Consider the following 12,577-nt stretch of genomic DNA (forward strand, 5'->3'; position numbering starts at 1 on the left):
CATCTAGCCCCGATCTCCCTTAAATACTACATTCAAGCAAATGTTACTTATTTCAAGTATTTTTTTAATTTATATATCTGCAGATCTTTTATAAGTTTTCACCATAAGCCCCAGATTTGTTCAAAATGCATTCTGGATTCTGGTAAGTTTAGCGTTTCAATCAAGAATATTAAATTGGATGAAAAATTCGATTCGCTCATTAACTATAGAATCGAGCCAACTTTCTCTTCGATAAAATTTTATAATATTCTTGCGAGAAGAGTACACATTCTTTCTTTGAGTGCATAATGAACTTCCCCTCAAACTTGTAATAAGTGTCTTTTAAGACTATTATCGAGAGAATATTTTTCGTTGAAAATAGCCATTACTTAAAAGAAGAAAAGTAAACTGAATGAGCAATCGCTTTTCGCGGCAGTGGAATGATACTTTTTTCTCTCTGTGTACATTTACGTATTGAACGCGATGGAGCTCGTATCTACCAATGAATCAGAACATTTCCGCCGCGAAGGCGGGCGGCGTGAATGAAGTCGTTGCACAGGGAGAAGTACTGCGACAAATTCTGATCGGGACTGTCGGCGGCCAAGATGCACAAGTAATGTTTGTCCTGAAAGCAAGAGCAAGCAAAAAAGTCGCGGTTTTTTTCCTCTTTCGTTCCATTTGCGTATAAATATACAGTATATTTGCATATAAACAACGGCTCCTATTGTTTACGACGTGAGCAATTTCACAATGGCACGCACAAGCAGATTCGCCGCATACTCACCGAATGCAAACGACGGGCCGTGTCGTGGATGGCCAGAATGTGCGTAATCTCGAAACGCTCCAGCTGATCGGCGTCCTTGCTGTCCTGATAATTACCTACGTAAAGACCAGGCAGCACCTGTCGACACATCGAACGAACGTTAACGTGGAGCGCTGTGAAAGACAGCGTTGGGGGACGAGGGGCAGACTCTTTAATTAATATTCAAATCGACGCGTCCCGCTAACAGATAGCCTGTAATCAAGAACCCCTATAGAACGTATAAAAAGACCCTGACCCTAAATAGGCACGTTGAATGAGCCGAGACGACGCGCGATGTCCTCGTCGTTTCTTCCCTCGCGGCCCTAATTTAAAAATGCCACGTCTCTTTACGGCAGTCTGTTTGGCGAAAGATTACGACGACGACGACGGGCAAATCCGGGTCAGGTCTGCGATGGAGGTATGCAAACGCGGGAATGGATTCGTGATGGGCATCGACGGGCACCGTAATCTTAGATTAACTTACCCCATTTGACAAATATTGAATTTTCAATAAAAGCTAGCGTTTAAGCCCATGTATAGAGTGTCTGTCGTTTATCATCCGGATACTTTAACCGGCATCGAGTCGATCTCTGTGTAATCCTTTAATGTCCATTTCTACTAACTTTAGTTAACCGGCTGATTATTCCAACTGGATTAACCAATCGCGTTAGTCAAAATTGACAGATGCGATTGGTCAATTTTGACCAACTATTATACATCAGTTGCGCGTGATCTGTATTTATAGGAACCAGAAATCGGTAGAGATGATATTTATCATGAATGCAGCCTAATGGCAGTAACTAGATATCGTCACTTCCGCAACATTAGTAATTTAGCAATTGCGGTTCCAGCAACCACACAGTTGTTCCGTATTAAACTATTGAATCTGATTGGCACAGATTTATGTATGGGCCAGCCATACTGTTTTTTTCCATGTAAAAACTGACAAAAAGAATACTAGAAAATTTATTTATGGGATATAAAGCTTACTTCTATAAAATGAAGTTTATCTTTATAACATATGAAGTTTATTTCTGCGCGAAATAAATTTTTATTCCAGAAGTAAATTTTCTAGTATTTTTTCTCTCAGTGTATGAGAGAGAGAGAGAGAGAAAGAGAGAACGTAGATAATTATATACGATTAGAAAGTCGCGTATTTTCCGACAATCAGATTTATTCGGCAATCCCATTTTTATCTAACGTCTTTGAAGAATATTGTGCGAGAAAGACATTTCCATTCAAACGGGATCGATGGCCTGGGCCTTGAAGGGTCAACTGAAGTCTGATCGAACGGCGAAAGCCGTTCTACGGCGAATTGAGATAAGTTATACTTCGTGGATCGGGTCAACGACAGAGAGTCGGATGAACTGAGACGCATTATTAAGAGGAACAATTTCTCGCAGCGCGAACTCATTAACAATTCGAGTCTGACGAGTTATTCTCGCGGTGCCGTGGCTACGAAAATATTTCATTTTCCCCGGGCGCGGGTCGTTACTCTTAATCCCCCCGCGCTTTAATTTCACTCGTCGCTCTCTTATCACGGTTACCCCTGCGATCCCTCATCGCGCTCTCGTCGCGCGTTGATTTAGTCGGGAGACAGAGAACTACCCGTTCGCCGTGGCTCCTCGAGACCGCCGACGTGGCGAGTGCCTGACGGGTGGCTGTCGTCTCGTGATCGATCGATCCTGAGAACTAGAGGTAAAAAAAAGAGGAAAAGGGAGAGAAAAAAGAGGGCGACATGGTCGCTCCGTTGAGTGGAGAGCAAAAACGAATAAGCAGGCTGTCGTGCCGGCGTTGGCACGCGACGAAAATGCGATTTCGATCGCTCCTGATCTCTCGGTGTGTGCGTGTATGTGGGTGTGGGTTTGCGCGATTCACGGCAGCGTGCAGATAGCGTCAGGACATCGATCGCTCGACGTCGCATAGATTATGATCTCATCCGCTCGGTGACATCAAAGCCACCTCGCGCCTGAACTCGACGAAGCCCTCTCGAACGTTTCCCGAGGAATATCTCGATGCCGCACCGGCCGTCCAGGATCGTGCTCTCGCTCTCAGGTGTTTTCGATACCGCGATCTCGCTGATCGGATCGATCGTGATTCTGAAAGCTACCTAGCGCGAACGGGATAATTAAACGTCACGTAGACGGGGCCGACACTCGATGATCGCGAGAGCATCGTCGATCGTCTCGAGCGCGAATTATAATCATCATAAACGACAAGGGAGACGCGATTGCCGCGGGCAAGACGCGGTCGGGGGATGAAACCTTGTCGCAGAAGAGATGAAGGATCACGGTGTGAATATCAAAGAACCGAGCGATGGCTCGACGAGGTCTTCTCGGTCTACCTCTGTTGAGATCGTTAATCCTCTGATAGCTTATTTTGTGGTGTAAATGGTCGCAACGTATCGCAGAAATACACTGAGAGTAAAAATATCTAAAAATAAAGAATATTTACGGTACCGATAACACATTTCTTTATATCAAAATTTGTTTATTTAGATTTATTTAGATTTATTTAGATTTAACAAATAATTGCTCTCATGAAAAGCTAAAATTTTGTTTAAAAAGTTTTAGGAAAATGTATATATATTTTCTTATTAGAAATACTTTATATTAGTAGAAGTAATACAAATGTTAATTTTTCTTGTAAATACAAGATGTTTATGCTAATATATAATGTCTGATGTACCTAGAGAGGAAAAGTATCCTAAAAATAAAAAATGCTTCCTCGATGGGTACTAACATATTTACCTGTGATATATACATTTTTATATTGAAAAAGTATATTTTAGATCGCGCCGTGTCCAAATGTTTGATCTGGTCTTCCAGGTTGATGCCACGTTCTGGATTGTTTGAATACAAATCCACGCGGCATCAACCCGGAAACCAAACCAAGCATTAAAAAACATGTTTTTCAAATAAAAAATAAACATTTTTTCCAAATAAAAAATAAAAATTTTCCTGAAATCGTTGTTTCCATGAAAGCAATTATTTATTCTATTTAAACAAAATTATTATTTATTTTATTCAAATAAAAGAATTTAGATTTAAGTCAATTTGTTATTAGCACCCACCAAATAAATATCCTTTATTTTTAGATCTTTCTTTTTTCAGTGTGTATATAATTTTTTATGTATAATAACAACATGTTTTCTGAGTGTTAGATCTGCTAATAAAATAAATTATTAAGTTTTTACTTGTGATAATAAAACACCATACTAAGAAAATAGCACTTGAGGATTTTTATACATGAGACATAAAGTTCATTTTTATAAAATAAATTGTTATCTCACAATTAAATGTTCAAATACTTTTCCTCAGTATAATGATTGTCAAAAACTGTAGAGAGGATCCATGTAGGAGAATACATGGAGGAGGTTCGGTCTTGCTGTAATAAATATCGTGAAAACATTGGAAATTGAAATATGTATCTCTGTCAGATACTGCGCCTATCGTATGGTTAAACATTGAGTAATGATATTTGCGTATGCAATAGGTAACAGAGTACGTCGATACGTTCTATTTAGAAACACAACTTGAGTTTTAGATCGAGGAATGAATCGTTTTTCCATGATGAACGACTCGTGCGTGCATACTAACGCAATGAAAGCGGGATGAAAGAGTGAAGAGATTGACCACTTATCGAACGTAATTAGACACGAAGTCTACTGTTTGCAAAAACTGCTGTTTGCAGGAACGAGAACACGACAGCCCGATTGCGTCACAATCGTCTAATCTAAAAATCTTTCCAACCGTCTATGCCTGACACGCCATTGTGCAATAATGACACAACATATTCAAGTAGAACAGAAAATCACGATGACGTTGAAATTACGGGAAATTGATCGGATCGTGATTGAGAAGTAAGTTTTTTTAATCATTTTCTCGTCATTTTGACATCAGTTTGACATCATGATCTTTTGTTCTGCCTGTATTTGTACATGTGCAAAAGATAAGACAGACTTTTCTCTGTCTCTCTGTTTCTTTGTCTCTTTCTCTCTCTCTCTCTCTCTGATAATAATCTACCGAAGCGTGCTTCTCTCGAATTTCTTACCTTGTTCATGCCATTCCCCATGATGCTGGAGCGATGACAAGCGCGATGCCGAAGTGTTATCGACTTAAAGGCGCGAATCGCGCGCGAGTCTTCCGCCGGCCGTCGTCATCTCTCTAGCCACTTGAGTTTATTCCTCGACGATTCGATACGCTATGATTCTCGTCGACAGGAGAGCAGGAGTATTGTTCGTCAAGCACCATTCCTCCGCGGTATAGACCGCTCCATTAAGCTGCCGCGTGTTCGCTCGTATACGTCGGCGACGTATAGCCCTCGAATATAGCGTGGGAAACGCGTGGTCCACGTGGCTCCTCACCCGATCGACCTTTCTATCCGGCATTCGCGTATCTTAACGTTGCTTCTCGTCTTCTTGGTAACTCGTCGCGCTCGCGTACGCCTCGGTAAATATCGCGCTCGTTATCTCCACGCTGTTGTTTCGCAACAACAACAACCGTGTGTGACGTATATTCCGAATCTTTTTCTCCTCCGTGATCCGATATGTATGTGTGTCTGTGCTTATTTACTCACTGCTAAAGCTGTTTACAGTCATTCTTCTCGATAACGTCTCTTCTGCGTCTTCTCCGCGTAGAACGAGGCAGCATTTTTTAGCGAACCGACGCGTCCTGATTCCCGTGGTACGAAGGTGCATTGAAATTCATGGCTGCTTTTTGCCGTCTCTCTTTATCGAAGAACTCCCGACTTCTACGTACAGTCTAGCCGACAGAGTGGATTCCATTTATATGCGGATCGAAGCCTACAACGGGAACGGAAAATACGGCACGCGCTTTAGGGGTGTCTTTTTGTGCGCGAGCGTTGGAGCAATCGGCTTTTCGACATGGAGCAGTACGTTGAGCGGGATAGAGCTGTCTCTGGGAGCTCGCCTGTAATCATGACGCAGTGCCTTCAATACTGCGGGAAAAAGTTGTGTCAGTTAAAAGCGTCGGGATATATCGTGCAACGAAAATAGCGGGAGAGGAGAGAATTTGTCTTGTCGTATCGATCAGCGATACGCGGCACGATTGCCTCGCTCGAAAGAGGAAACGTACACTTGTTCTTTCGAGAAAGTGGGACAAGTTATTGATAAATTGTCGTCCCGCGTATCGCATGTGTACACGGTGTGGCGTGTATGTCTGTGTGCGTGTACGTGTGAACTGAATAGTCGTCTTAAAATACGGACAGGCGAGTTGCTGCAGGACGATTTGCGAGAAATTTCATTTCGCGAGCGACCAATGTCACCTGTGAATCGTGTCGAGATGATCGCGTCGTCCCGCGGTATTACCCAAATAATAGTTCTCCCTGGTCGGCAAGAAATCATTACATACGAGCCGGTCAATTTCCGTTACGAACGCCTGGTATTATCTCGAGAAACCGACAGAGAGATGCGGTTTAAAGAACCGCCACTACGTCTATCGATTGCTTTAAAATCGATAAAATGGACTGTAAGGACTCGCGGCTACCTGGTAGTACGTTAACCTACTTTGCCGTAGTACTGATGTTTCCGCCCTCGGACGAAAACAAATCTCGTAATTAACCCACATGATTAATCGCGCGAAAGTACAGACATAATTTTGCGCGACTCCTACTGAGAGAGAAAAAATGGTTGATTTAACTAAAATTCTAGTTACTTGTGGCAATATTTTCTGGTTATTTTAACACGAAAATGGTAGTAACATATGAGATTATTATCACTAACAGTAAAATATAATGTATAGTTTAATTTAAAAAATGTTTTCCTTGAGAGAGACTGTAATTTATAGTAATTATTTCTCCGTGTTATCATAGTTACAAATACTTTGTTCTCAATGTAAATATTTCAAATTTATTTTCTCGTGCGTCAAATAACAGAACGTTTTTAATTCAGATATTTTTTAACAAAATACTTCCAAATGTTTGGTAGCAGACATGGAAAAAAAACATTGATTTTTATTACTCGGACGTGTAGTAGTGTAAAAAAAATATTTAATTACGCACAGAAAAAGTTTGTTCGGATTAACCAAATGTCTAGTGAAATATTAATGAATCAGCAATTCCGGCTAAAGTCATCAAAATTATGTTCAAGTTAACAAGATTTCTGGTGAACCAGAACTGCAACTCAAATTCACCAGATGTCTTGAATGATCAATTAATCTTTATGACGACTTGAACAAAATTCTGGTAACTTCGACCGAATTCCTGGGTTCGTTAATATTTCGCCAGATATTCGGTCAATCCAACCAAACTTTTTTTTACGTGCACAATAACGTTTCATGACCGCATATATCAAATTAGCGTTGATCGTCAAGGACTCTGGAACGGCTATCTCGTGCCAGAAAAATGGAGCTTCCACAGCCAAAACGGTGCATAGCAATAGATGTGTTTTTGTCGTGCGATCGCAGATATAGCGGCGCAAGCTGTGCGTGTTTATGTAAATTCCAGTCCGATATATTGGCTTGATGCCGACGCATCATATTTTTGTTATTCAGCAGCGAAGCAATGTGACGCGGAGGCAGCTTGCACTTTGATTTCGAGCTGCGCGGGACGGAGCTTTACGACGTTTCAGTCTCAGGCAAAAAGCGCGTAAGCTTTTTGATAAAATGACGCGCGACAGATAGACAGATGTGTGTCGATGTAATTGCGGCACACCTCGCTAAAAGTGAAAGCCTAAAGGATTTCGCATTCCCGGCTGCGAAGTATTAGTTTGGTCGACCGCCAAGGGAAAAGTTGAAACTCTATCGACGTGGTTGGAAGTTATATTAATTGCAGCGACAGCTTGTGCGCGGACTCTGCACGACGACCTCGTAACTCGATACCACGTCGTTGTTTAGTAAGTATGAAATATACATAAAGGAGCTCCTAATTATAATCCTAATACGTAGAGAATTTTTTTGAACAAGTTTGCGAGATAATATTTGAGAGGGCCTTGAGATGTTAAAAATTTCCTCGAAACGTAACTGATGAATCATACCACATGAATTTCCGAAATATCGATTCATTAACGTTTTATAGGATAAAACTTTTTTTTAAAGATGGTGACTCTAATGTCTATTACAAATTTACATATCTAGATACATGGCAAATGTGTGAAATATAAGGAACCTTATAATACTTATTATTGTTATGATTATTGCTTGGAAAAAAATCTACGATAATCCATTCAGAGGAAGTGCTCAGTTATTCAGATTCTGTAGTCAATATTTCAACCATTTGTGGAAATGTACTTTTTTATTAAAATATTTGTAAATAAAAACTTAAATTTTACATAAATACAAAAAAATCGTTTATTTGCATCAATCTGGTAATTGTAGTTACACTCATGTAAAAAAATGTTAATTTATGTTATATACTATAAGCAGATATCATACATTCATTTTTTGAGCAGCATTTTTCATGGCAAGTACTTGTATAATTGTGTAGACTTATTTTTCCATTACATATCGTCTGTATAACGTATAGTTTTACAGATATAAAACTGCATAATCGAATGTTCAACGTAAAACAATAGACATTTTGAACTTTACGTGAGGTGATTAAAATATTGACCACAAACTTATAAAGGGGTTAAGAGTCATTACTGCGACTTGAAGAAATTTGATTGAGTCACGATTAGTTTCATACTCTTCGAGATCTCATATTGATGTCAGAAAATCGTATGAATAATTAATAATCCAAAAAGAGCGGCCGAGTGCCCATAGACATTTCGTCCTTTCTCAAAAACTTTGAATATTTCAATTAATGACATGCCGATTTGAAGCTTATGTCGAATAAATTAAGAATATAAAGTTTCAATATTATTCGTGGTCATTTGGGAGATAAATGCTCCACAAAAGATTGCAATTATAATAGCGCGTGGAAGTTTGTATGTTATCAGAGAATAATATGAAAATAATACTGAGATTTTATTTTCTTAATATATCTACTCATCCTAATCTTCAAATTAATGTATCATTCTTTGGAGTATTCAGTTTTACAAAATCCTATAGAAAAGGGATGAAACTTGACTGCACTTTTTGGTCTTGAGTGAGAAAGTTTGGAAAAGTTTAAGCAAGACATTATTTATTATTGATGAATCATCTGGTTCGTGATAAGATCACCCTCAACAGTTTCTCGAGAAGTTGTTAACAAATTAACTTACAAGTTACCACAAGAGAGCGTAGGTCATGTAAATATACAGCGGATTATCTTGGAAATCCCCGTCGAATATCCGATCAGCCGGTTATCTAGGAGTTTATTAATGTTCCGCATATGATTTATACTACTGCGTGAATATTTAAAGCTAAAGTAATTGCAACAACACACGCAGCTTGTATAGCTTCTCCACAATGATCCCGTAATTCGATACCACGTCGTCGTTCAGTAAGCACGAAGTATACAAACCTATTAAGGAGACTCCATAATTATAACGTGGGAAATTTTTGTTGGAGAAGTTTGCGAGAGTAATATTTAACGGAGGCTTGAAATTTTAAAAATTTTCTCAAAATGTAACAGATGAATCCTACATGAATTTCCGAAACATTGTTTTATTAAGAGCCATATTAATAATCGTTACTTAAAACTTGCCTCAGGTGAGATTTTTAGAGTTTAAGGCCCATATTAATAGTCATTACTTGAAACTCGTCTCAAGTGAGATATTCAGATTTTAATTTAAAGTTAGATAAGAGAGTTTTTCAGTTGAATCACGACTATATATAAATGTCACACTTATCATAATTCAACTGAAGAACTTGGTTCTGACTTTGAATAAAAATCTGAGTATCTCATCTGAGACAAGTTTCAAGTAACGACTATTAATATGGACCTTAGATATACAGAACTTAGACTTCGATATGAATCTCTATAACTTAGAGCTGAATCGCATATATGAGTGATTCAAGTAGAAAGCACAACTCTAACTCTAAATGTCTGAGTATTTCACGTAGAATAAGTTTCAAGTAATGATTATTAATACGGGCCTGAGAGTTATCTTTGTGGTTTGGAAAAATTTAGTTGAATTTCGATTAATTCTATTCTCTTCGAGATCTCATATTGATATCAGAATCAAATAAATAATTAATAATGGAAAATTTGATTTTAAAGGTGAGAAAGTCTGAAAAAGTTCAAGCAAGAGATTATTTATTATCGATCAATCATTTGGTTCGTGCTAAGATTGCCCTCAACAATGTCTCGAGAAGTTATTAATGAGTCAACCCACAAGTTACTACAGAAGAGCGTAGTAAACAACAGATAATCTTGAAAATCCCTATCGAATATCCAATCAGCCGGTTATCTAAGTGTTTCTAATGTTTTAGTTATTTTCTAATCTTCGGGATATGATTTCTTAATTGCTGCATGGAATTTAAAGTATATATTATATTAATTTAAAGTAGATATTATATCAATTGCAATGACGGAGCTTTTGTGCGGTATGACGATGTCGTAACTCGATACCACATCATCGTTCAATAAGCACAAAGTAAAAGAACTTGTTAGAGAAACCTCGTAATTATAACGTGGAGCAATTCTCATGAGGAGTTTGCGAGATAATATTCAAGAGGAACTTGAAAATTTTACAAATTTTCTCGAAATGCGCGTAACTGATGAATCGTACCGCATGATTTTCCAAAACATTGACTCATCAAGAGCCACCATTGTGACTTAAAGAAATTGAGTGAATTGAATTGAAATGAATTCGCCATTTGGGAAATTATAAGTGCAGTCGCAAAAGCTTAAAAGCGTGCTTGGCGCGATGTTGACCTACTCTTAAAATAAAGCGACGATCCGATATACGTACGGATGGAAAATTCAGTGGAAACCAATCGCAGCCGATGAGTCGAGAGAGCTATCTTTCGCCGGCGGAGCGGGAATTTTTACAGTACGTTTTTCTCGTCGCGCAAAATTAATTAATTAAAATCGAGTGCGCTCTGAGAGCGCGTTCATTAAAATCCCTTTTATCTGTTAGTCGGCAAAGGCCGCCTGCGATCTCCCGGTTGCTCTTTGATCCTCGCGATATAATATATGCATATCGGGATTTATCCTTTAATCAAGGTGAAAGCTACAGTGGTCTCGTAAATGATGCAGCAACTCGCGTTTGTCCGACGTATATATCTCGGTGCTAAGAGATGAGACGATTAAACGGTAATGAGGATATTAGGGCATTTATATTCGTGGCCGAGATGAAAGCGACGCTCACGGAGGGACGCGTAAACGAAAGACACGCACAGGGCGGCGAGCGCTTTGACGCATCCGTTATTTCACCAGTCGAGCTCGACCGAACGAGAGCCCGACGGAGGAAATCCAGGAGTGTGTTCGGGACGCACCTGCGAAATCCACACGGATCATCGGATCAGCCGAGTGACGTCGCGGCGAGAGGACACTGCGAGAATAGAGGTCCTCATAGAGAGCAATAGTTCTCTCTCTCTCTTTCTCTTCCCTTATCGCGGATTAGCTCGTCGCACTCCCGCACGCTCTCGTCCCTCCGAAGGAGCAGCCGGGACAGCACGGAGAAGCCGCTGACGCCTCGCGCAACTACTTCCGCGGCTAATTCCCGAGGTGGTGGCTCGCCACCGTCGCCGCCGCCGTCGCCGCGGTGGTAAACGGATCGCGTCTCTTTAATTCCATCGTTCGCTCGCACTTTCGCACTCGTCCCATCTGTCACACACGGTTGCAGCAGATGTGCACCGGGTTGCAGCGCGATTCGTGTGTGTCGCCCTCTCCCTCGCCCTTTCCTTCCGTCTCGTTCTCACCTTCAGCGACTCGACGGGAGGGCGCGTCGTACGAAAACTACCCCGCTCGCGAACAGCGCGCAAGGAGCGGACGCAGGGGTTTCCCCGGTGGCACAGCGGGAACGAGAAGAGTACATGAAGAGAGTGGTGAGAAAGAGAGGAATAGAGGAAGAGGGGTGCACGCGAGGTGGGGGTGAACTAAACCGCTACGCGGGGGCAGTGGCTAGGGCAACGTGCAGGATAGTGGGGTAGATCCTATCACTGCGCGAATAGCCGTCCTCGAATGCGTGTTGCCGGCTTGGATGTGTTGCGGTTCGTCTTACGCCGGGATTCCCTTGGCAGCTCGTCCTGAAGGAGGATCACCGGGGTGACCAGCCGGGTGACGATGAACGGTGAGGCAGGAGGAATCACCGCGAACGTTGACGGAGCGCACGACGATACGCGCCCGAAGGCGGACACCTTAAGCCCTCAAACGGTCACGGCACCACGATCGATTGTTCGCGGTGTTGGACAATGTTCCCGGCTCGGGCCGGATCAGACGAAAGGGACAGGCCCTTCCGAGCGGTGTGAAATCGTTGTATGACGGGTGAGATACGAGCATCGTCGCCCGGTTATCGATAACTGCCGGGTTATCGACAAGATTCGCGAACCGAGCCACGAGCTCTTATCCCGTACGCGATCACGTCGCCTCTCACGCCGATTCTCTCACGTCTTTCGCCCGTGGGAATCCGCGTCCCGTTCAAATTCATTGCCACGAGGTGGGCGAGGTCGAAGGCGGAAATCTCGTAACGGATTCGCCGCGACGCTGCGAAAGGGCGAGTGTAAAGCGCGGCGGACCGAAGGGGGTGAATCGACACGGCCGGATTAAGCGATCAGCTTCTAACCGGACGGGGCTCCAGTCCTTATCCTCGCGAGATCTCGCGGCTGAAGCTCTTTCGCCGCGAGATATTCGCGAGGCCCCCTCGACTGTCGTTCGAGGCTGGTGCCGAAGACTAAAATCCTTCGCGATGCTTCGCTGTTTGCCCTGGCTTTCCACCCTCGTGCGTTCTGAAACACCACCCTCAATGTG

General features: G+C 41.7%; 1 protein-coding gene across 2 annotated transcripts in view; it reads right to left on the reverse strand.

The window, feature by feature from the left end:
* Positions 1–12,449, reverse strand: part of LOC116849720 (dual specificity protein phosphatase 22-B) — an 18,233-nt gene extending 5,784 nt beyond the window's left edge. The window contains exons 1-4 of one of the 2 annotated variants that reach the window (XM_032827141.1): positions 11,832–12,449; positions 4,835–5,712; positions 764–880; positions 480–604 (exon numbers count right to left, since the gene is read on the reverse strand). In XM_032827141.1, coding sequence (XP_032683032.1) covers positions 480–604; positions 764–880; positions 4,835–4,855 — 263 coding nt within the window. In that variant the 5' untranslated portion in view covers positions 4,856–5,712; positions 11,832–12,449. Of the gene's footprint in view, positions 1–479; positions 605–763; positions 881–4,834; positions 5,713–11,103; positions 11,749–11,831 lie in introns of those variants that run through there. The other variant, XM_032827140.1, reaches the window with a different exon arrangement.
* Positions 12,450–12,577: the final 128 nt, after the last annotated feature.

Source organism: Odontomachus brunneus, unplaced genomic scaffold (assembly GCF_010583005.1).
Source record: "Odontomachus brunneus isolate Ranch 3 - 2012 unplaced genomic scaffold, Obru_v1 Obru_scaffold_125, whole genome shotgun sequence".
NCBI classification, from domain to species: domain Eukaryota; kingdom Metazoa; phylum Arthropoda; class Insecta; order Hymenoptera; family Formicidae; genus Odontomachus; species Odontomachus brunneus.